General features: G+C 47.6%; 1 protein-coding gene across 1 annotated transcript; it reads right to left on the bottom strand.

Annotated features, from left to right (window-relative positions):
- Positions 1-809: 809 nt before the first annotated feature.
- On the bottom strand, positions 810-15,311 carry LOC114592363 (uncharacterized). Its single transcript, XM_077921027.1, has 4 exons — positions 15,208-15,311; positions 9,595-10,601; positions 7,835-7,964; positions 810-4,011 (listed from the first exon to the last, which is right to left on the bottom strand). The coding sequence occupies exons 2-4, from the start codon at positions 10,396-10,398 to the stop codon at positions 1,547-1,549; spliced, it is 3,399 nt and encodes a 1,132-aa protein (XP_077777153.1). The 5' UTR covers positions 10,399-10,601; positions 15,208-15,311; the 3' UTR covers positions 810-1,546.
- Positions 15,312-21,127: the final 5,816 nt, after the last annotated feature.

Below are 21,127 nucleotides of genomic sequence, written 5' to 3'. Positions count from 1 at the left end.
GGGGGCTGAGCAATTCTGGACGCACACATTCACAGCAAGTCAGGTTAGTCCACTTTTCTCTGCAGGGCAACCTCTGCTAGCCTTGGGACAAGTATGTGCAGGAGATTGGACGGTGGCTGCCAGCCATGGGGCGAAAGACTGAGAAAGACAGGATTTCCCAACATCAGCTGTGAGAACAGAAAGCCAAGCACATCCCCCCCCCCCCCCACATAACACAAACAGGTCTCCCCACATCATTCTCACAATAATTTGGAAGGAAGTAACTTGGGACTTGTTCCTGGCAGCAAGTTGCACAGCCAGAGAGGGACCACTTGGTTGTTTCTTAGGATAACGGAAAGTCCGCTCTGCCAACAGACCCATAAAATATTGAAAAATGAAAAATTGTTTTTTAAAAAAGCCCTAGATTGGTCAGCAGCCTGGATTTCTCTCTCTCCTTTTTAAGAGGTGTCTGGTTCCTTATACAACATAAAAACATTCTGTCCTGCACAGATTCCAGGGTTTACTCCAAGGTTTACTCAAACTAAGAGTTTCAGCGGCAATCTGAGCATAGCTGTCAACGTTTCCCATTTTTTAAGGGAACTTCCCTTATTCTTATTTTCACAAGAAAAGGGAAAAGTTGACAGCTATGAATCTGAGTGTTTCTATGGCTTCTTTCCCATGTGGATTTTCTGACACAGATATATTTTAAGACCTAAGCAGTGTCTTTCTCTTGCACCACTTGTTCCATATGTAGAAATTTCAGTAGCTGTAGAAGATTTTCTGGAGCTCAGGAGCAGAACCTGGCTTTGAATGGCTCCAGGATCAATTCATTGTTTTGTTTTAAAAAATGGCCTCAAGTAGCAAGTGGCTATTCTTGGGTTCTTCTGTTCGTAAGCGATGGGAAAGTCTTTATCCCCCCAAGATCTTGGAATGCTGCAGCCAATCAGAAAAGAAAATAAAGGGCTGGATGGACAAATAAACTGAAAGGCAGCTTCAGTGAGACCCCACTCCACTCCACCCAGTCTAGGATTCTGACTCTGCTCCTGTTAGGTTGATGAAGGAGGGTGCAAAAGATGAGCCAACGCAATCTGTCACAAGGAGAGCAACTTACTGAGGGCGACCTGGAATCTTTTAGAGTTGTCTAGAAACACCACCACTTGGCCCACTGTTGCTCATCCTTACAAGTTCGGGCAGTTTTCCTTAAAATGCCCTATTTTGGCCAGAAGAAGGTGATGATGCAGCTGTCGAATCACCCTCGCATCCCATATGTCCTGAGTTCAAAACCTGATGCAGATTCAAGTTCCGCCTTTTCGACGGAAAGATCTGAGCTCACAAGGGATGCTTCCCTTTGTCTAAAGCATTTACCTCAGCTGATTCCTCCATGGCTTCACTGGTGAACAGCAAATTTTTGAGTAATGACCAAAAACGCTGTCTGAAGCATGGTGTTTTGCCAAATATATTTTCCTCGCCACCACCTACTGACTAATAAAATCCACTGTTGTTTAAGTCCATACACTTTTATGGCCTTCTCGAAGTGTATGGGCACATAATTCGGGATCCTGCTTCCTTAAGTGTGGATTCTCTGATGCTTAGTAAGGTTCTCACCTGAACAGAAGCTTTTCCCACAGTCTGAGCATTTATAGGGGTTCTCCCCCGAATGAATCCTCTGGTGCCTAATGAGGTTTGAGCTCTGGCTGAACCCTTTCCCACAGTCCAAACATTTATACGGCCTCTCCCCAGTGTGGCTTCTCTGGTGTACCACAAGCTGTGATTTGGTGACAAACGATTTCCCACAGTCCAAGCATTTAAATGGATTCCCCTTCATGTGGATTCTCTGATGCTTAAGAAGCTTCATCCTGGAACGGAATTTTTCCTCACAGTCTGAACACGGGAACAACTTCTCTCCCTTGTGGGTTCTCTGGTGGACTGTCAGATGAGAGCTCTGGCTGAAACATTTCCCACAGGCCGTGCACTTGTAGGGTCTCTCTCCTGTGTGTATTCTCTGATGGATGATCAGATATGATTTGGATATGAAAGATTTCCCACAATCCAAACACTTAGTACTATTCCCGTTGTTGTTGTTGTTGTTGTTGTTGTTGTTGTTGTTGTGCAGCTTCTTTGTTGTGTGGATTCTCTTATGGGCAATAAGCTGAGAGCTCACCCTAAAGCTTTTCCTGAGTGGTTTCTTCCCCACATGAGTTCTCTGATGAACAGTAAGGTGTGAATTCTGACTAAAGCTTTTGCCACAAACCAAACATTTGTAAGGTCTCTCTCCCGTGTGCATTCTCTCGTGTATGATAAGGTAGGACTTGAAAATGAAGGATTTGCTGCAGTAGGAACACTTATGGGCTTTCTTTGCCTCATGAATCCTCTTGTGTGCAATAAGGTGAGAGCTGACCCTGAAGCTTTTCCCACAGTCTGAGCAACATAATGACTTTTTTCCTTTGTGAGTCCTTTGATGAGCGGTAAGGTGGGAGCTCTGCGTGAAGCTTTTCCCACAGGTCAAACATTTGTATGGCCTCTCTCCCGTGTGGATCCTCTGGTGGGTTATGAGGTACGATTTGCCAAAAAAGGACTTCCCGCAGTACGAACACTTGTGGGTCTTCTTGGCTGTGTGGATTCTCTTGTGAGCAATAAGGTGGGAATGGCCTTTGAAGCTTTTCCCACAGTCAGAGCATATATAGAGGTTTCCTCTTGTGTGGATGCTCTGATGCTTAATAAGGTTTGAGCTCGAACTGAAACTTTTCCCACAGTCAGAACACTGGAATGTCTTCACCCCAATGTGGGTTCGTTTATGAACATTAAGGTGCGAAATCTGGCTAAAACCTTTCCCGCAGGCCAAGCATTTGAACGGTCTCTCTCCTGTGTGGATTCTCTGATGGATGATAAAGTACGATTTGGTAAAGAAGGATTTCCCACAGTATGAACACTTATGGGGTTTCTTGGCTGCGTGGTTCCTCTTGTGAGCAATAAGGTGGGAATTCACCCTGAAGGTTTTCCCACATTCATAGCATTTATAGGGGCTCACTCCAGGGTGGATTATTTGATGTTGGATAAGGCTGATCCTGGAACTGAAGTTTTCTCCACACTCAGAACACTGGAACGATTTTCCTCTTTTGTGCGTTCGTTGGTGGACCTTAAGGTGAGCCTTCTGAATAAAGGCTTTCCCACATTCCACACATTTATAGGGTCTCTCTCCAGTATGAACTCGCCGATGAATTATGAGGTGTGATGCAGCAAGGAAGTTCTTCCCACAGTCTGAGCATGTGTGGGATTTCCTTCCTGCGTGGATTCTTTTGTGGGTGATAAAGTGAGAGTGCACCTTGAAGCTCTTCCCACACACTAAACATTTATATGGGGCCCCCTTCACATGGGTGCTCTGGTGTTTGGTAAGGTTGGCGCTGGAACAGAAGTTTTTCCCACAGTCAGAGCACTGGAACGGCTTCACTCCTGTGTGGATTCTCTGATGGACACTGAGGTTGGAACTCTGGGCAAAAGTCTTCCCACAGGCCAGGCACTTGAACGGCTTCTCTCCAGTGTGGGTTCTCTGATGATTGATAAGGTGTGCTTTGCCAATGAAGGATTTCCCACAGTCCGGGCACCTGTGTTGCTTCCTTTCCCCATGTCTTCTTTTACGAGAAATGGAGTGAGAGATCACCTTGAAGCTTTTCCCACCATCAGAGCATTTGTAGGGCTGCTCCACTGTGTTGGTTCTCTCACGTTTAATAGGGTCTGTCCTCTGCCTGAAGCGCCATCCATCAACCTTGAACATGCCCTTCTTCTTTGGCATGTGGATCCCCTGTGCTTCCCTGCTTTCCTCAAGGAGTTCATCACCCTCCCAAATCACACATGTTTCTGCTCTCTCTGGTGGGCCATTTTCCTCTTTCGTCTCAGGGTGGTGCTCTTCCTGCTCACGAAAACATGAAGCCTTGCTTTCTTCTCTCCTTCCGTTCGGAGTCCCGTTTGGGTAGGCTTGATAAAATCCTTCTGACTGGGGTGTCTCCGTCTCAGTGGCACTCACCCAATCTTCACCTGCCACAACAAAGGGGACATTTTAAACATGGAAGAAAAAAACAAATGAGTGCCCTGCTGGACTGGACCAATGGTCCACCTAGCCCAGCTTCCTGTTTCCTGTAGTTGGCCAATAAGATGCCTCTGGGAAGCACCCCAAGCAGCTGGCATTTAGAGGTACACTGCCTCTGCTCCTGAAGATCCATACAGCCATTCCACTATATTATTATCATCATCATCATCATCATCATCATCTGCCCATCACCCCAAGGTTGCAGGTCGCCAGAGCAGCTATGTCACACTGGCCACATGACCCGGAGGTGTGAGATGAGAACCCTAGAGTCTGTCAAGACTGGCCCGTACGGGCAGGGGTACCTTTACCTTTACCTTTACACCCCAAGGTTGCAGGGTGAGTTACAGCGTTAAAACAAAACACCAAAAGCAATTTATAGCAACTGACAATTGCTAAAAATAAGGTGGGTGCTAAAAATATAACCCTCAAGTGTCAAAAGTCAATAGCCACTACACTCATGAAACATCTCATGACGCTGAGGTCCAGCTCCGAGGGCCTTCTGGCGGTTCCCTCACTGCAAGAAGTGAGGTTATAGGGAACCAGGCAGAGGGCCTTCTCGGTGTTGGCACCCACCCTGTGAATGCCCTCCCATCAGATGTCAAGGAAATAAACAACTATCTGACTTTTAGAAGACATCTGAAGGCAACCCTGTACAGGGAAGTTTTTAGTGTTTGATGTTTTATTGTGTTTTTAATATTCTGTTGGGAGCCGCCCAGAGTGGCTGGGGAAATAAAGAAGAAAGCGAGGCCAAATACTTGCCCTTCTCTCTCATTCTCTCTCGTTATCTCTCTCAGTCCCCACGTGGACCACACATTTAAAGCAGTATCACACCACTTTAATCAGTCAAGGCTGCCCACAGAGAATCCTGGGAGCTGTAATTTGTTCAGGGTGCTGAGAGTTATTAGAAGGCACCCCTGTCCCCCCCCCCCCCGAAGAGCTACGATTCCCAGAGTTCCCTGATTGGAGGAACTGACTGTTAAACCACAAGATAAGGCCATCAACAGCTACTAGCAGAGATGATCATGCTCTCCCTGAGTACCAGTTGCTAAGAATTGGAAATACTGTTCCACATAGGTCCTGTTTGCAGGCTTCTCATTGGGTCATCTGATTGGCCATTGTGAGAACAGGATGCTGGGATAGATGGGCCAATGGTAGAACTATTCTACCATTCTACAACTACTACTATAATAAATAATAATAATAATAATAATAATAATAATAATAATAATAATATTTTTATTTATACCCTGCCCTCCCCAGCCAAGACCGGGCTCAGGGCGGCTAACAACCAATAATAAAAACAAGTTGATTAAAATACAATTTAAAAGATTAAGATACAACATTAAAACATTAAGATGCAGCCTCTTCACAGGAGGAGAAAGGAAAAAAGAAAGAGGGGGAGGGAATAAAACTGATTCCAAGCCAAAGGCCAGGCGGAACAACTCTGTCTTACAGGCCCTGAGGAAAGAAATCACATCCTGCAGGGCCCTGGTCTCATGAGACAGAGCATTCCACCAGGCTGGAGCCAGTGTTGAGAAGGCCCTGGCTCTGGTTGAGGCTAATCTAACTTCCTTAGGGCTTGGGACCTCTAGGGTGTTGCTATATATGGACCTTAAGGTCCTCCGCGGGGCATGCCAGGAGAGACGGTCCCGTAGGTACGAGGGTCCTAGGCTGTGAAGGGCTTTAAAGGTCAAAACCAGCACCTTAAATATGACCCTGTACAGTGGTGCCCCGCAAGACGAAATTAATTCGTTCCGCAATTTTTGTCGTCTAGCGAATTTTTCGTCTTGCGAAGCACGAAATCCCATAGGAATGCATTGAAAATCAATTAATGCGTTCCTATGGTCAAAAAAAGTCCAAACAAAGCCAAATTTGGTACAACAACAGTTTATTAACTGCTCTTTAAAGTCACACATACTGTAAAGAGCAGTTCAAAAATTGAAGGGAAAATAAATTAACTTTATAAACAAAACATATCTTTGTTTTTAGACAAAGAAAACAAAGTCGCGAGACGTTTTCGTCTTGCGAAGCAAGCCCATAGGGGAAATTCGTCTTGCGAGGCAAATCGAAAACGGAAAAACCTTTCGTCTAGCGAGTTTTTTGTCTTGCGAGGCATTCGTCTTGCGAGGTACCACTGTACTCCACCAGGAGCCAATGCAGCTGGAAAAGCACTAATACTACTACTATTATTATTAATTGAATTTATATACAGTGGTGCCTCGCAGGACGAAAATAATTCGTTCCGCGAGTCTCTTCGTCTAGCGGTTTTCTCGTCTTGCGATGCACGGCCATTAGCGGCTTAGCGGATTAGCGCTATTAGCGGCTTAGTGGCTCTTAGCGGCTTAGAAAAAGGGGGGGGGGAGGAAAAAACTCGCAAGAACTCGCAAGACGTTTTCGTCTTGCGAAGCAAGCCCATAGGGAAATTCGTCTTGCGAAGCGCCTCAAAAACGGAAAACTCTTTCGTCTAGCGAGTTTTTCATCTTGCGAGGCATTCGTCTTGCGGGGCACCACTGTACCGCCCTATACCTGCTGTTCTCAGAGCGGTTTACAGACTAAAATATAAAACCACAAAATCCATAATAAAAATAACAACACCCCTCCCCCCAAAAACCCACATTTTAAAAGGGCATAGGATGTCAATCAAATCAAACAAAGGCCTGGTTAAATAGGCAAACTTCCCTGGGGAGAGGATTCCACAGACAAGGAGCCACTGCTGAGAAGGCCCGTTCAAAGATGGAGAGAAATCCTTGAGAAAGTCACATAGATTTATTTATTTTTTAAAATTCTCCTTTGTTTCATATATTTTACATGTTTACTAGTCCTTGGTTACTTGCTACTGCTGTTATCATGGAATCATAAAGTTGGAAGGGACCATCTAGTCCAACCCCTTGCAATGCAGAAATATGCAGCCGTCCCTTACTGGGATTGAACCTGACGCCTTGGCATTATCAGCGCCATGCTCTAACCAACTGAGCTATCCAGCAGGTCTGGATGCAGAATCATAGAATCTTAGGACTTGGAAGGGAGCCAAGGGTCATCTAGTCCAACCCCCTGCAATGATGGGGAGTGGGTGGCGGCAGCGGCAGCGGCAGCAGCAGAAATAGCTCCTTCCTATCCTGACACTTGCTTACTGCCACCTGTTTGTGTTTTACTTGTTTCCGTGACCACTGCAATGGTCAACTGCTGCTGTTGTTTTTACAGCAATTGGTTATTATACATTTTAAGGAGTAGACACAGAGTGGACCCACTGCAGGGACGCAGGTGGCGCTGTGGGTTAAACCAGAGAGCCTAGGACTTGCCGATCAGAAGGTCGGCGGTTCGAATCCCCGCGACGGGGTAAGCTCCCGTTGCTCAGTCCCTGCTCCTGCCAACCTAGCAGTTCGAAAGCACGTCAAAGTGCAAGTAGATAAATAGGTACCGCTCCGGCAGGAAGGTAAACGGCATTTCCGTGCGCTGCTCTGGTTTGCCAGAAGCGGCTTAGTCGTGCTGGCCACATGACCCGGAAGCTGTACACCGGCTCCCTCGGCCAATAAAGAGAGATGAGCACTGCAACCCCAGAGTTGGTCACGACTGGACCTAATGGTCGGGGGTCCCTTTACCTTTAGACCCACTGCAATTAGCCAACCTAAGTCAGTCATGCCCATTAAGTGTAATGGGCCTATTCTGAGGAGGACTAGGATGGGGCCCATGGTTTTACTGCTGGCCAGTCTCAGTTTGCTGGAGAGAAGCCATTGGTGGTATTTTTAAGTGAAAATCAATAGTCATCCTCACCTAGTGAGGTGGCGTCGCTGTCGTCATCCTCCCTATTGGCCTCTGTGTAACCAGGGCTCTGCTCCCCATTCAGTGGGGTCTCTTCTTCCTCAGAGAAATCCAGAGCGACCTCCTCAATTGGTCCCAACTCCTGAAATAAATAAAATAAATAAAATAAAAATAAAATAAAATAAAATAAAATGGGCAGAGTGAGGCCTCCTCCTCAGCTGGTGCTGTGGGGCCAAAGGGACACCTGCCTTGTTCAAGCAGTCATGGCCTTCACACACTAAGATGGAACCTCTTTTAGGATTTTGATGCCAAGATCCCTTCCAATATTGATCTAACCAGTGCTATTTTTCTAGAAAAAGAGACGTGGGAACCCCTCACAAACACCTCCCTCACTCTCTTAGAATGGCAATGGCTCCCGCCTGAGAGGTGTCGAAACTGAGTTCCAGCTGAAGAAAAGCCCTGGATATTAGCTCACTTCCTCCCTCACATGCTCCATGCCTCATCTTTTACTCTACAAACTTGCTTACGTCTCTTAAATTCCTCGAACTCTTAAGAGCGTGCTTATGTCGTTTCCCGGTGCGTGTTTCATGGTTTTATTTGCTCTTTATTTTTACGACATTTCTTGGTACACATGCCTGACAGGCTAAGCTTTTCTGGCCAACCAAACTGAGTTAAATGGACAACTTTATCAAGATTCTACTTTTAGAGCATAATTCCAGGGTTCGTCCATATAAAGGTTTCTAAATACACTGGGAGAGCCAGTGTGGTGTAGTAGTCAGTGAGAGAGACCAGGGTTCAAATGTAGCCATGCAATTCACTGGCCGACCTGAGACCAATCCCTGTCTCTCAGTCTAACTGACCTCACAGGGTGGTTATGAGGATAAAATAGAGAGGCAAGAACCTTGAGCTCCTTGGAGGAAAAGGTGGTCTATGAAGGTAATAAATACCGTATTTTTCGCTCTGTAGGACACACTTTCCCCCCTCCAAAAATGAAGGGGAAATATGTATGCGTCCTATGGAGCGAATGCAGGCTCCTTGGCTTCAGCGATAGCAATGCGAAGCCACCGAAGCGCAGAGGGAAAGCTCCACCCACGCTCCGGAGGCTTCGCGTTGCTTTCGCTGAAGCCACCTGAAGCCCCCGGAGCGCAGAGAACTCCCACTGCGCTCCGGGGGCTTCAGGCAGCTATCCGCAAGCCTTCGGAGTGCAGCAGGAGTTCCCGCTGCGCTCTGAAGGCTTGCGGATAGCTGCCTGAAGCCTGGAGAGCGAGAGGGGTCGGTGCACACCGATCCCTCTTGCTCTCCAGGCTTCGGTTCGCTGGAGTGGCGCTGCACAGTTTTCCCTCTCTGCGCAGCGCCCCTTCAGTAAAGTGGGAGGAGAAATGGAAGGGGCTCCGTTTCTCCTGCCGCTTCGCTGAAGGGACGCTGAGCAGAGAGGGGGAGAATTTTTTTTCTTCCTGTTCTCCCCCTCCTATAGTCCAGTGTGTCCTATGGTCTGATGCGTCCTATAGAGCGAAAAATACGGTAAATACAGTGAATCTCTGCCCACCCCCCAAAAAACGCAGTGGAAAAGAGTGTCTAGAAACCAGAACAAGGAACAAACCATGCTGTAACGTTTTGTTGCAGAGCAAGCAACCCCCATCTCCTCTGCCTAGGATATTTGTCTGCTTTCATCATACCTGAACAAGCTCATCAGGCACTGCTGTTGAGAGCAGGGGTGTAACCTTGAAGAGAGAAACTTACCTAAGTCAAAGCTGGAAAATCTAGACTCTCACCTGCTCTTCCCAACTCTCTCCAGCATATGCCCTCTGCAGGAAGTCCTCGGCCAAGGCCACCGCTTGGGAGCAGGTCTCCGGCCCATGTTCCCCGACCCAGCTCTGCATCTCGGGCGGCAGGATGCTCAGGAACTGCTCCAGGATCAGCAGCTCCAGGATCTGCTCCTTGGAGTGCCTCTCCACCTTCAGCCACTGACCGCACAGCTGCTGGAGCCGCCCGTAAACGCCTCTTGGCCCCTCGGCCTCCTGGTAGCAGAAGCAGCGGAAGTTCTGGCGCTGCCTCTCCCTGATGATGGCATCCCCACGCAAGATGGCCGCCTTGACCTTGTCGTAGTTAATCCTGTCTCTGGTGTCCAGGTTGCTGAAGATCTGCTCAGCTTCCCCGCTGAGGGCTGGCAGAAGATGGGCCATCCAGTCATCTCGGGGCCACCGGCACGCTTCAGCCACTTGCTCAAAGGAGGCCAGGAAAGACTTGGTGTTGTCCCACGGGGTGGGTTCCTCGAGGATCTGTGGTGGGTATTCCAGAGTCTTCAGAAAGTCCTGCCACTGGGTTTCCCAAAGCAGCCCGTTGCCAGTTTCCTGGTCCCCGGGAGGCCTCTGCAGGAATTTGCGGATGCTTCCGGCCTGGATGATGTAAGGGGTTTCTTCCAACCCTTCCCCCGAGGTGGAATCCGAGGTATCCTCCTCCTCCATTTTGATCTGCTGGGGGACTCCTTGCTCAAGCTCTGCGTGGAACCGCAGGCCAAAGCCAGACTGTGTCCCTTCCCTGACGGCCATCTTGTCTCGGGCCCAGAATGGCCTCATCCGAGTTCAGTCTCCCTCTTTATCCCAGAGAACTTCTTGCTTCCTCGCTGAAAGTCGGAACAAATATCCAGCCTCTCCTTAGATCCAGTATGCCATGTTAAGGTGGAAAGGTGTCATTCAACAGGCAGCAGAGATGAATCAGGTCTTCTTCTTGGCTAACGTTTAGATAGGTAGACGTTCCGGATGAGCGGAAAGGGCTCTCTCTGGGATGGGAGAGAAGTAAACCAGAAATGAGAATAACTAATATGATCTTGCATTTATACCCCTCCTTTCTTCCAAAATCTCAAGGCAGTAACATGGTTCTTCCCCTCTCCATTTTGTCCTCGCAACAACCCTATGAAGTAGACCAGGCAAAGAGGATGTTGGACAAGACACAGATCAGGAGTGGGGAACTTTTGGCCCTCCAGATGTTGCTGAACTTTAAATCCTATCAGCCCTGGCATCAGCTAGGGATGATGGGAGTTTGAATTCAGCATCAGCTGGAGGGTCACAGGTTCTTCCACACCTGATACTGATTTTAAAAACCTTATAAATGTATAGATCTTTATACAAACTTCAAATTAGATTCTGAGCATGGGCATGGGAGATGTCAGAGGAGTATAAAATTATGCACGGTTGTGGACTCTCCTTCCTTGGAAGTTTTTAAGCAGAGGATGAATCTGTCATGGATGCTTTAGCTGAGATTCCTGCATTGCAGGGGGCTGGACTAGATGACCCTTGGGGTCCCTTCCAATTCTGCAATTCTATAAAAGATTTCTCTCTCTCATAGTACTAGAAATTGCAGACATGCGAAGGAGGAGTTTGGGAGATTCAGAAAAGGCAAAAGAATAGAGTTAAACCATGTTATCCGCTCCGAATGATGGTTTATGGCTACAAAAGGAAATCAGGCAAGTTCATGGAAGGTATGGCTATGAACGGCCACTAACTCTGCCTCCACAATGGAAGGCAGAAACACTTCTGAATGCCAAGGAAAAGAGAAAGGATAGCCAAGGCAAAGCCTGCACAAATTTCCTGCTGCTCCACACCTGCCAGAGTTGCTAGAAACATTTTGCCAGAACCTTGGGAGCCGTGGGCAGTTCATTTGCTTCATTGCCAAATTAATATTCTTGTTTGGAAACGTGGCTGAATTGCAGCTCAGTGCAGCGCTAGGAAACCTTGGATTAGAGCAGCAGCACTAGGGAACCATCTTTTATTTGTTATTATTATCTCCAGACTGAGGTTTCACATTCTCTTGACAGGCAGGCAGGCTTCCGGGAAAGAGGTCCTCCCATGACAGAAGTGGGCGTGGCCAAAGTAAAAAATGGGTGTGGCAAAGGAGGCAACTCTTTCCTTTGAAGAGCAGGGCACATTCCAGCCATGCAAGAACCCAAAGATTTTGACACCTACACGATTGGAAAGCAAGAGGCATTTTCAGAATTTTGTGGCACATTCCAGATGGGAGGTTCAGAACATGACCAGTGAGAAGTGTGGCCTGGGAAGGGCCAGACAGGGAAGCCCACATTAAGCCTTCCTGGCAGGGCCTGATCTCACCTCACCCTCGGTTTAGAACCACCTGTATTACATTCAATAGTCTATGGGTTTCTCCCCCCCCCCCCGTTGTGCAAGCTTCAGGAGAGGGGTGGGGACTCTGGTGGGGGACACATTGTGCTCCTTAGAATCATAGAGTTGGAATAGACCACAAGGGCCATCGAGTCCAACCCCCTGCCAAGCAGGAAACACCATCAGAGCACTCCTGACATATGGTTGTCAAGCCTCTGCTTAAAGACCTCCAAAGAAGGAGACTCCACCACACTCCTTGGCAGCAAATTCCACTGTCGAACAGCTCTTACTGTCAGGAAGTTCTTCCTAATGTTTAGGTGGAATCTTCTTTCTTGTAGTTTGGATCCATTGCTCCGTGTCCGCTTCTCTGGAGCAGCAGAAAACAACCTTTCTCCTTCCTCTATATGACATCCTTTTATATATTTGAACATGGCTATCATATCACCCCTTAACCTCCTCTTCTCCAGGCTAAACATGCCCAGCTCCCTTAGCCGTTCCTCGTAAGGCATCGTTTCCAGGCCTTTGACCATTTTGATCCTTGTGGGGCAGTTTGTGCACCTCTGGTCCCCACCTGCACTCAACTCTCACCTGTGGCTCCTAGAAGCTGTCAGCGTGTGACAGCGGCCACAATCCCAGGGAACGACTTCAAATAGCCATCTAAACAAGGTGAGGGCAGCCGATGGGCCTCAAACCCTCAGTGAGTTAGGAACTTTCCCTGCATGCGCAGACAGGCTCCGGCAGATTGAGCGGACGAGACTAATCATGGGTCCAATGGTCAAGAAGGCAGTTTCTGCATGTGCTGTAGAGGGAAGTGAGGGGCAGATGAGGATTGTCCAACCAGGAAGGAAGCCCATTTAGGAGAAGGGAAACTCAGATCCTATGTCCCCACTGCCTTGAAGGATATCTTCGGGGAAAGAAAAGGCTCAGGAGTAAACCCTGCACAAATCTGGAGTGGAGTCCCTAAGACAGTTGGATGGTGTCTTGTACAGTGGTACCTCTGGTTGCGAACGGGATCCGTTCCGAAGCCCCGTTCGCAACATGAGCAGAATGCAACCCACGTCTGCACATGTCGCGATACGCTGCTTCTGCACATGCGCGTGACATCATTTTGAGCGTCTGCGCATGCGCAAGAGGCGAAACCCGGAAGTAACCTTTTCCAGTAATGAAAAAAATTAACCTGAAGCAAACGTAACAAGAGGTATGACTGCACAGCTCTGTCCTGCAACTCCTGCAGCCCAGCTGGTGTCAAATGTGTTGCTCTGCTTTCATTTGGACCACATCAGCGAGGCTGAGGGGGGTCTTGTCGTCTGGGCAGCCCAGGACCTCCAGACACACCGCCCAGACTTGAACCCCGGAGAGGTTACTTTGGTACTGCTAACGCAGTGGTCTGACTTCACCGAGACAGAAAAGGTCTACATCTCTATTCCACTGGGCTGCTACAACAAAATCAAACCTTGATCAGAATCCAATGAATGTTGGTGTTTTGGTCAGGATTTGGCCTGGTGTGCAGTGATGCTCACCGGCTCACCAGATAAACAGTATGGTGCGGGTGTGACTTTGGGAACTGGTGCCAATTTGCAAAAAGAGGAGAGTCATCATGGTTGGCAGACCTTTGAGGAGGGGGCTTGAAAGGCTGATTCACCCCTGGCCACCATCCTGGGTTACATATTCCACACTTGCACATAGTCCAGGCACCCCCAAACTTGGCCCTCCAGATGTTTTGGGACTACAATTCCCAGCATCCCTGACCACTGGTCCTGTTAGCTAGGGATGATGGGAACTGTAGTCCCAAAACATCTGGAGACCCGAGTTTGGGGATGCCTGACATAGTCCCACTCCTCAGCTGATGGGTGGACACTGTAAGAACAGCCCTGCAGGATCAGGCCCAACATCCGGCTTTCACAGAGGCTAACCAGATGCCCCAATGGGAAACCCACAAGTGGGATCTGAGGGCAACAGCCACACTCTCCACGCTTCTGAATTCCAGCAGCTGTTATTCAGGGGCACAGGCTGCCTCCTAACAGCAGAGGTCGAGGATCACCATTGTGGCAGCAACCACTGGTAGCCTTATCTTGCCTGAATGTGGCTGATCACCTTTTAAAGCTTGGTGGCCATGAGAGAGCAATACAGTGGTACCTCGGGTTACATACGCTTCAGGTTACAGACTCCATTAACCCAGAAATAGCACCTTGGGTTAAGAACTTTGCTTCAGGATAAGAACAGAAATCGTGCTCTGGCGGTGCGGCGGCAGCAGGAGGCCCCATTAGCGAAAGTGGTGCTTCAGGTTAAGAACAGTTTCAGATTAAGAACGGACCTCCAGAACGAATTAAGTACTTAACCTGAGGTACCACTGTATATAAAACACATGCATACATACATGCCACTGCTATCAAAATCGGGGACACAGGAAAAAATAGCTGGGCCCCCCAAAACCAGATCTTCAAACTGAAGCCCAACCTTTCATTTTGGAGGGTAAGTGCACAGCAACAAAATTTCGGGCAAAGCTCCACCCTGCTGAAACCCCCTCTTCTGCATCATTTAAAAAGGCGTGGGAGTCCTTTCCTCGGTTTGCACGGGGCCAACCCTGCTTGCGCCTCCGTTTGCTTAACAGCAAAGCGACGTTCTCTTTTGGGGAAGTTTTTTAATGTTTGGTATTTGATTGCGTTTTTCCTATTCTGTTGGAAGCCGCCCAGAGTGGCTGAGGAGGCCCGGCCAGATGGGCGGGGTATAAGTAATAAATTTCACTGCGAGAGGCCAAGCTACAGGGAACCAGGCAGAGGGCCTTCTCGGTAGTGGCACCCGCCCTGTGGAACGCCCTCCCACCAGATGTCAAAGCGATAAACAACTACCTGACATTCAGAAGACATCTGAAGGCAGCCCTGTTCAGGGAAGTTTTTAATATGTGACATTTTAGTGTATTTTTTATCTTTGTTGGAAGCCGCCCAGAGTGGCTGGGGAAACCCAGCCAGATGGGTGGGGTACAAATAAATTATTATTATTATTATTATTATTATTAATTTAATAATATTTTGCTTAAGTGTTTAAATGCCTCGGTGGCTTCTTTGTTCTTGGCGCTTTCCCCTTTCATTCCCCGGTTTCAGCGGCTGATTTTGCGGGGAGAAACTTGAACGCCAAGGGAGCAGGGGGAAAGAAGAAAAAGAAAGAGATAAAAGCTTCCCCTGTTGGATTTCTGCCTGCCACCCAGCTGTCAGAAAGCGCAGAACCCCCAGGGAGGAGAAAGCCTGGCTCCCTCCAATGCTGCGTACTCACCATCCTCCCCTCTACCATCGCAAGCCGCTTTCCCTCGCTCGGCTCCTTCCTCCATTCATCCGCCGCTGAAGGCAATTCAAACAGGAAGGAACTTTCGCGTTTTTTCTCTCTCTCGCCCCCTTTCCCCAAGCAGACACGTTCTTCCGGGGCTTCTCTAGGAGCCGCAGCTCGTTCTCCTTAACCCTTAGAGAGCCGCGATGAAGAGCTGCGTGCGATGGAAGCTGCGGGTTATTATCTCATCCAAAACCTCGTAAAAATGCGCGGAGTCTTCAGGAGGATTGTAGGCAGATATATAAGCAAGCACATCTGAGGTATATATCAGATATGCAGATGACACAACCTTGATGGCAGAAAGTGAGGAGGAATTAAAGAACCTTTTAATGAGGGTGAAAGAGGAGAGCGCAAAATATGGTCTGAAGCTCAACATCAAAAAAACGAAGATCATGGCCACTGGGCCCATCACCTCCTGGCAAATAGAAGGGGAAGAAATGGGGGCAGTGAGAGATTTTACTTTCTTGGGCTCCATGATCACTGCAGATGGTGACAGCAGCCACAAAATTAAAAGACGCCTGCTTCTTGGGAGAAAAGTGATGGCAAACCTAGACAGCATCTTAAAAAGCAGAGACATCACCTCGCCAACAAAGGTCCGTATAGTGAAAGACATGGTTTTCCCAGTAGTGATGTATGGAAGTGAGAGCTGGACCATAAAGAAGGCTGATCGCTGAAGAATTGATGCTGGAGGAGACTCTTGAGAGTCCCATGGACTGCAAGAAGATCAAACCTCTCCATTCTTAAGGAAACCAGCCCTGAGTTCTCACTGGAAGGACAGATCCTGAAGCTGAGGCTCCAAGACTTTGGCCACCTCATGAGAAGAGAAGACTCCCTGGAAATGACCCTGATGTTGGGAAAGGTGGAGGGCACAAGAAGAAGGGGACGACAGAGGACGAGATGGTTGGACAGTGTTCTCGAAGCTACCAGCATGAGTTTGACCAAACTGCGGGAGGCAGTGGAAGATAAGAGTGCCTGGCATGCTCTGGTCCATGGGGTCACAGAGAGTCGGACATGACTAAACAACAACAACATCTCATCCAAAGCCTCCTAAAAATGCGTGGAGTCTTTCAGGAGGATTGTAGGAAGATATATAAGGAAGATATATAAGCAAGCAGGCGGAGGAAAGGGATGAAATAAACAAACCCAGAGGGTTGTGGGTGGGGCAAATGCTATTTGAATCAATTTCACCAAGGAAATGATCAGAAACAAAATTTGCAAATATTCAAAGGTCCCTTGTTTGCAGGCTTCCCTGAGGCATCTGGTTTCCTAACTGGGTGCCGTAGGTTTGGTTAAACGAGATTTGCCTGTGGCCTTGCCTGTAGCAGAGACACACAAACACCCGGCGAAATAAATGGAAATTACGGTTTGTTGTTGTTGTTTAGTCGTTTAGTCGTGTTCGACTCTTCGGGACCCCATAGACCAGAGCACGCCAGGCACTCCTGTCTTCCACTGCCTCCCGCAGCTTGGTCAAACTCATGCTGGTAACCTCGAAAACACTATCCAACCATCTCGTCCTCTGTCGTCCCCTTCTCCTTGTGCCCTCCATCTTTCCCAGCATCAGGGTCTTTTCCAGGGAGTCTTCTCTTCTCATGAGATGGCCAAAGTCTTGGAGCCTCAGCTTCACGATCTGTCCTTCCAGTGAGCACTCAGGGCTGATTTCCTTAAGAATGGATGCGTTTGATCTTCTTGCAGTCCATGGGACTCTCAAGAGTCTTCTCCAGCACCATAATTCAAAAGCATCAATTCTTCGGCGATCAGCCTTCTTTATGGTCCAGCTCTCACTTCAATACATCACTACTGGGAAAACCATGGCTTTAACTATACGGACCTTTGTTGGCAAGGTGACGTCTCTACTTCTCAAGATGCTGTCTAGGCCTGAAATTACGGTAAAAGTGTGTAACTCTAGCAGGATGCTGCTCATCATTTATATTTAAACTTGTTTAAATTGAGTTGCTTGTATTCCTCCTCCATTTATTGTTTATTATTAAGGCAAATTTCAAGGCTTGTTTTCTCCGGCTCAGGAGGGTAGGACTCAAACCAAAGGCTTAAAGTTACAAGAAGGGAGATTCCGACAGAGGGGAAAACTTCCTGACAGTAAGAGCTGTCCGACAGTGGAATGGATTCCCTCTGGAGGTGGTGGACTCTTTTTCCTTGGAAGTTTTTAAGCAGAGGTTGGAGGGCCATCTGTCACGGATGCTTTTGTTTTGTGTTTTGACATTAGCAGTCTTGTACTTTAATAACCTGAAATACTGCAAAAGTGTGCTCCACCCTCCCCCACCCAACCTGGCCTGCACCCCTTGCCATAGCTGTCAACTTTTCTCTTTTCTTGCGAGGAATCCTATTCGGAATAAGGGAATTTCCCTTAAAAAAAGCTATGCCCCTCGCTCCAATCGTGTCTCCAGCCCCACACCCCATCCCGTTCTTTCCCATTTCAATGGGGCCACCGCAAAGCCGTTCCAATGAGAAAATGGAAGAGTAATGAAATCCCCTCTATACAAGATTGGATCCAAAAGCTGACAGAATATGCAGAATTAGATGGTCTATCAGAAAAAAATAAAGAATAAATCGAAACAGGGAATTGTTTCAAAATGGGAGGTTTTCAAAGTATATTTGAAATACAAATATAGTAGTTTAAACTCGGTTGCAGCATTCGTGGAACTTCAGTAATAGTTGCAAGGCAGATATAACAATTAAGATTGTTAAGTTGTGGGTGTACATATCAAACGACACAGCGATTCTTCAAACAGCTCTTGTTTATTCACAGGCACAGAATTGAACTGAATTGAACTGAACTGAAGGGTTCAGCCAGCCTGCTTATATAGAGCTCCACTACAATGCAACAGTACAACTTTCTGTAACTATCCAATCACTGAACGTCACTTTCAATTCCTTATTTGCATATGTGGACCTGAGTGAAAACTATCTACAGTATCCCCCTGCTGGCCCAGGGTGAGAACTTCAGTACATAACAAAGATATATTAAGAAAAAGTTTAATAATGATAAAAGTGTGTACTGGCAATAAGTTATATAAAATTGAAATATGGAATAGACGGGAGGTTGGGTCTTTAGTGTTAAGACCAATTTATGTCTTATTGTTTGTTAAGAAAATTCAGTATTTATTGTTGTTCTTGTGTGTAATTTGGTATTTGTGTTTTCTCTTTTTTCTTTTCTTGCTGTCTCAATAATAATAAAAAGCTGTCCCTATGAGATTTGGCCAAGTGGGGTAAGGTAGGCCCATAAGGGGCAGACAGGAACCACTCCAAATCTGTGAGCAGCTTCCCGCCCCAAAAAAACTCTGCCCCAGCCCACCAACCTGGCAGTTCCCTCTGGAACCAGTAAATTGTGTATTTGCGTAAAAAGGTCCCCCCACTCCCAAAGGTTGAGGGGTGTGTGTGTTGTAAAACCAAGTCCTGATTCCACCCCAAAAAGGCACATGCTGTGTTAGTAGGCCCCTTTTTTTCCGCCACCGCAAAAAGATGGCTCTACATGCGAACGCCCCTTCCTGCAATGCTAGTGCCCCCATCCACATTTCACATCTGCGGGAAAACGGATGCTCTAGTTGAGATTCCTGCATTGCAGGGGGTTGGACTAATAATAATAATAATAATAATAATAATAATAATAATAATAATTTTTATTTATACCCCGCCCTCCCCAGCCAAGACCGGGCTCAGGGCGGCTAACAACCAATAATAAAAACAAGTTGATTAATATACAATTTTAAAAACAAGATTAAAATACAACATTAAAACATTAGGATGCAGCCTCTTCACAGGAGGAGAAAGGAAAAAGAAAGAAGGGGAGGGAATCAAACTGATTCTAAGCCAAAGGCCAGGCGGACCAACTCTGTCTTACAGGCCCTGCCGAAAGAAATCAGATTCTGCAGGGCCCTGGTCTCATGAGGCAGAGAGTTCCACCAGGCCGGAGCCAGTGTTGAAAAGGCCTTGGCTCTGGTTGAGGCTAATCTAACTTCCTTAGGGCCCAGGACCTCTAGGGTGTTGCTATTTATGCAACACTTAATATTTATTTATTAAGGTCCTCCATGGGGCATATCAGGAGAGGCAGTCCTGTAGGTACAAGGGTCCTAGTCCGTGAAGGACTAGATGACTCTAGGGGTCCCTTCCGACTCTACAATTCTCTGCAATGCTCTTAACAATGTCCCACTGGAGCATACAGTAATGCAGAGGTAAGGAACCTTTTTCGGCCCAAGCGCCTCATTCTCTTGTAAACAACCTTCTGGGGGCCAGGTGACAGCGTGAGCCTGGGCCAAAGTCAAAAACAGATGGAGCCAAGAATGCAGGTTTTGCCTTTGCTGGGCCCTAATAATAATACTAATAATAATATGCTTTTGAATTATGGTGCTGGAGGAGACTCTTGAGAGTCCCATGGACTGCAAGAAGATCCAACCTCTCCATTCTGAAGGAAATCAGCCCTGAGTTCTCACTGGAAGGACAGATCCTGAAGCTGAGGCTCCAATACTTTGGCCACCTCATGAGAAGAGAAGACTCCCTGGAAAAGACCCTGATGTTGGGAAAGATGGAGGGCACAAGGAGAAGGGGACGACAGAGGACGAGATGGTTGGATAGTGTTCTTGAAGCTACCAACATGAGTCTGACCAAACTGCGGGAGGCAGTGGAAGACAGGAGTGCCTGGCGTGCTCTGGTCCAGGGGGTCACAAAGAGTCGGACACAACTAAACGACTAAACAACAACAGCTATTTATTTATACCCCACCCATCTGGCTGGGTTTCCCCAGCCACTCTGGGCAGCTCCCCACAAAATATTAAAAATATAATAAAACATCAACCATTAAAAACTTCCCTAAACAGGGCTGCCTTTTATTTCCTTGACATCTGATGGGATGACATTCCACGAGGCAGGCGCCACTACCGAGAAGGCCCTCTGCCTGGTCCCAGTGTGGCCTGGAGCCAGTGTGGTGTAGTGGTTAAGAGCGGTGGTCTCGCAATCTGGGGAACCGGGTTCGCGTCTCCGCTCCTCCACATGCAGCTGCTGGGTGACCTTGGGCCAGTCACACTTCTCTGAAGTCTCTCAGCCCCACTCACCTCACAGAGTATTTGTTGTGGGGGAGGAAGGGAAAGGAGAATGTGAGCCGCTTTGAGACTCCTTAAAAGGGAGTGAAAGGCGGGATATCAAATCCAAACTCTTCTTCTTCGTCCCCTGTAACCTTACTTCTCGCAGTGAGGGAACTGCCAGAAGGCCCTTGGAGCTGGACCTCAGGTCTGGGCTGAACGATGGGGGTGCTTGCTTCCCACTGAGGCATCTGATTAGCCACTGGGATGGGGGAAGGAAGCTGGACTAGACTATTGGCCTGATCCTGCAGCCAGGCTCTCGCTGGGTTTTAATGTTAGGCTAGTTTCTGCACATGCTCTCACATACAAGCTTCTATCTCCTCTCTGGGAAAGCAAGAAGCATGCTCAGAGTTCAAGGACTCGTTCCAGTCAGGCGAAATTATCAAGGACTATGCGGAGCAGAGCCACCGGGGAAATGTGGCCTGGGGGAGAGGTCCAGAGAGTTGCATTCCTCAGGTTTCTCGACCTTGAAGCAAAGCCTTTCCTGCAATTCAATTTCCGTGCTGGGGGAAAAAAGCGCTTTAGTTGAATTAATATGTGACTTCCATATAGCCGTGAAGAGCCCTGCCGGGAAATAAAAATCACACTGGTTCCCTACTTATGGAGCCTCTTCTCTTTATTGCATCCCCCCAAACATACATCCAGAGTCTTAAAAATGGGGCAGGGACTCATTTGTCCTTTGCTCATGCAACTCAAATGCACCCAAGTTACCTTCCATTATAAACAGACACCAACGCTGTGATGTCAAAACATTAAATCCATTTCATTTTAATGAGGTA

This window comes from Podarcis muralis, chromosome 2 (genome assembly GCF_964188315.1).
Source record: "Podarcis muralis chromosome 2, rPodMur119.hap1.1, whole genome shotgun sequence".
Taxonomy (NCBI): Eukaryota; Metazoa; Chordata; class Lepidosauria; order Squamata; family Lacertidae; genus Podarcis; species Podarcis muralis.
The sequence above is the reverse complement of the archived record's forward strand: the minus strand, read 5'-3'. Positions and strand labels throughout refer to the sequence as shown.

What these genes read in the sequence shown, in the direction of transcription:
- LOC114592363 (XM_077921027.1), bottom strand. Translation starts at nt 10,398, where the DNA reads ATGAGGCCATTCTGGGCCCGAGACAAGATGGCCGTCAGGGAAGGGACA. An exon ending in GAGAGAGTTGGGAAGAGCAG is followed by an intron (nt 7,965 to 9,594) that starts GTGAGAGTCTAG and finishes TATTTATTTCAG; the next exon opens with GAGTTGGGACCAATTGAGGA. An exon ending in CAGCGACGCCACCTCACTAG is followed by an intron (nt 4,012 to 7,834) that starts GTGAGGATGACT and finishes TTGTTGTGGCAG; the next exon opens with GTGAAGATTGGGTGAGTGCC.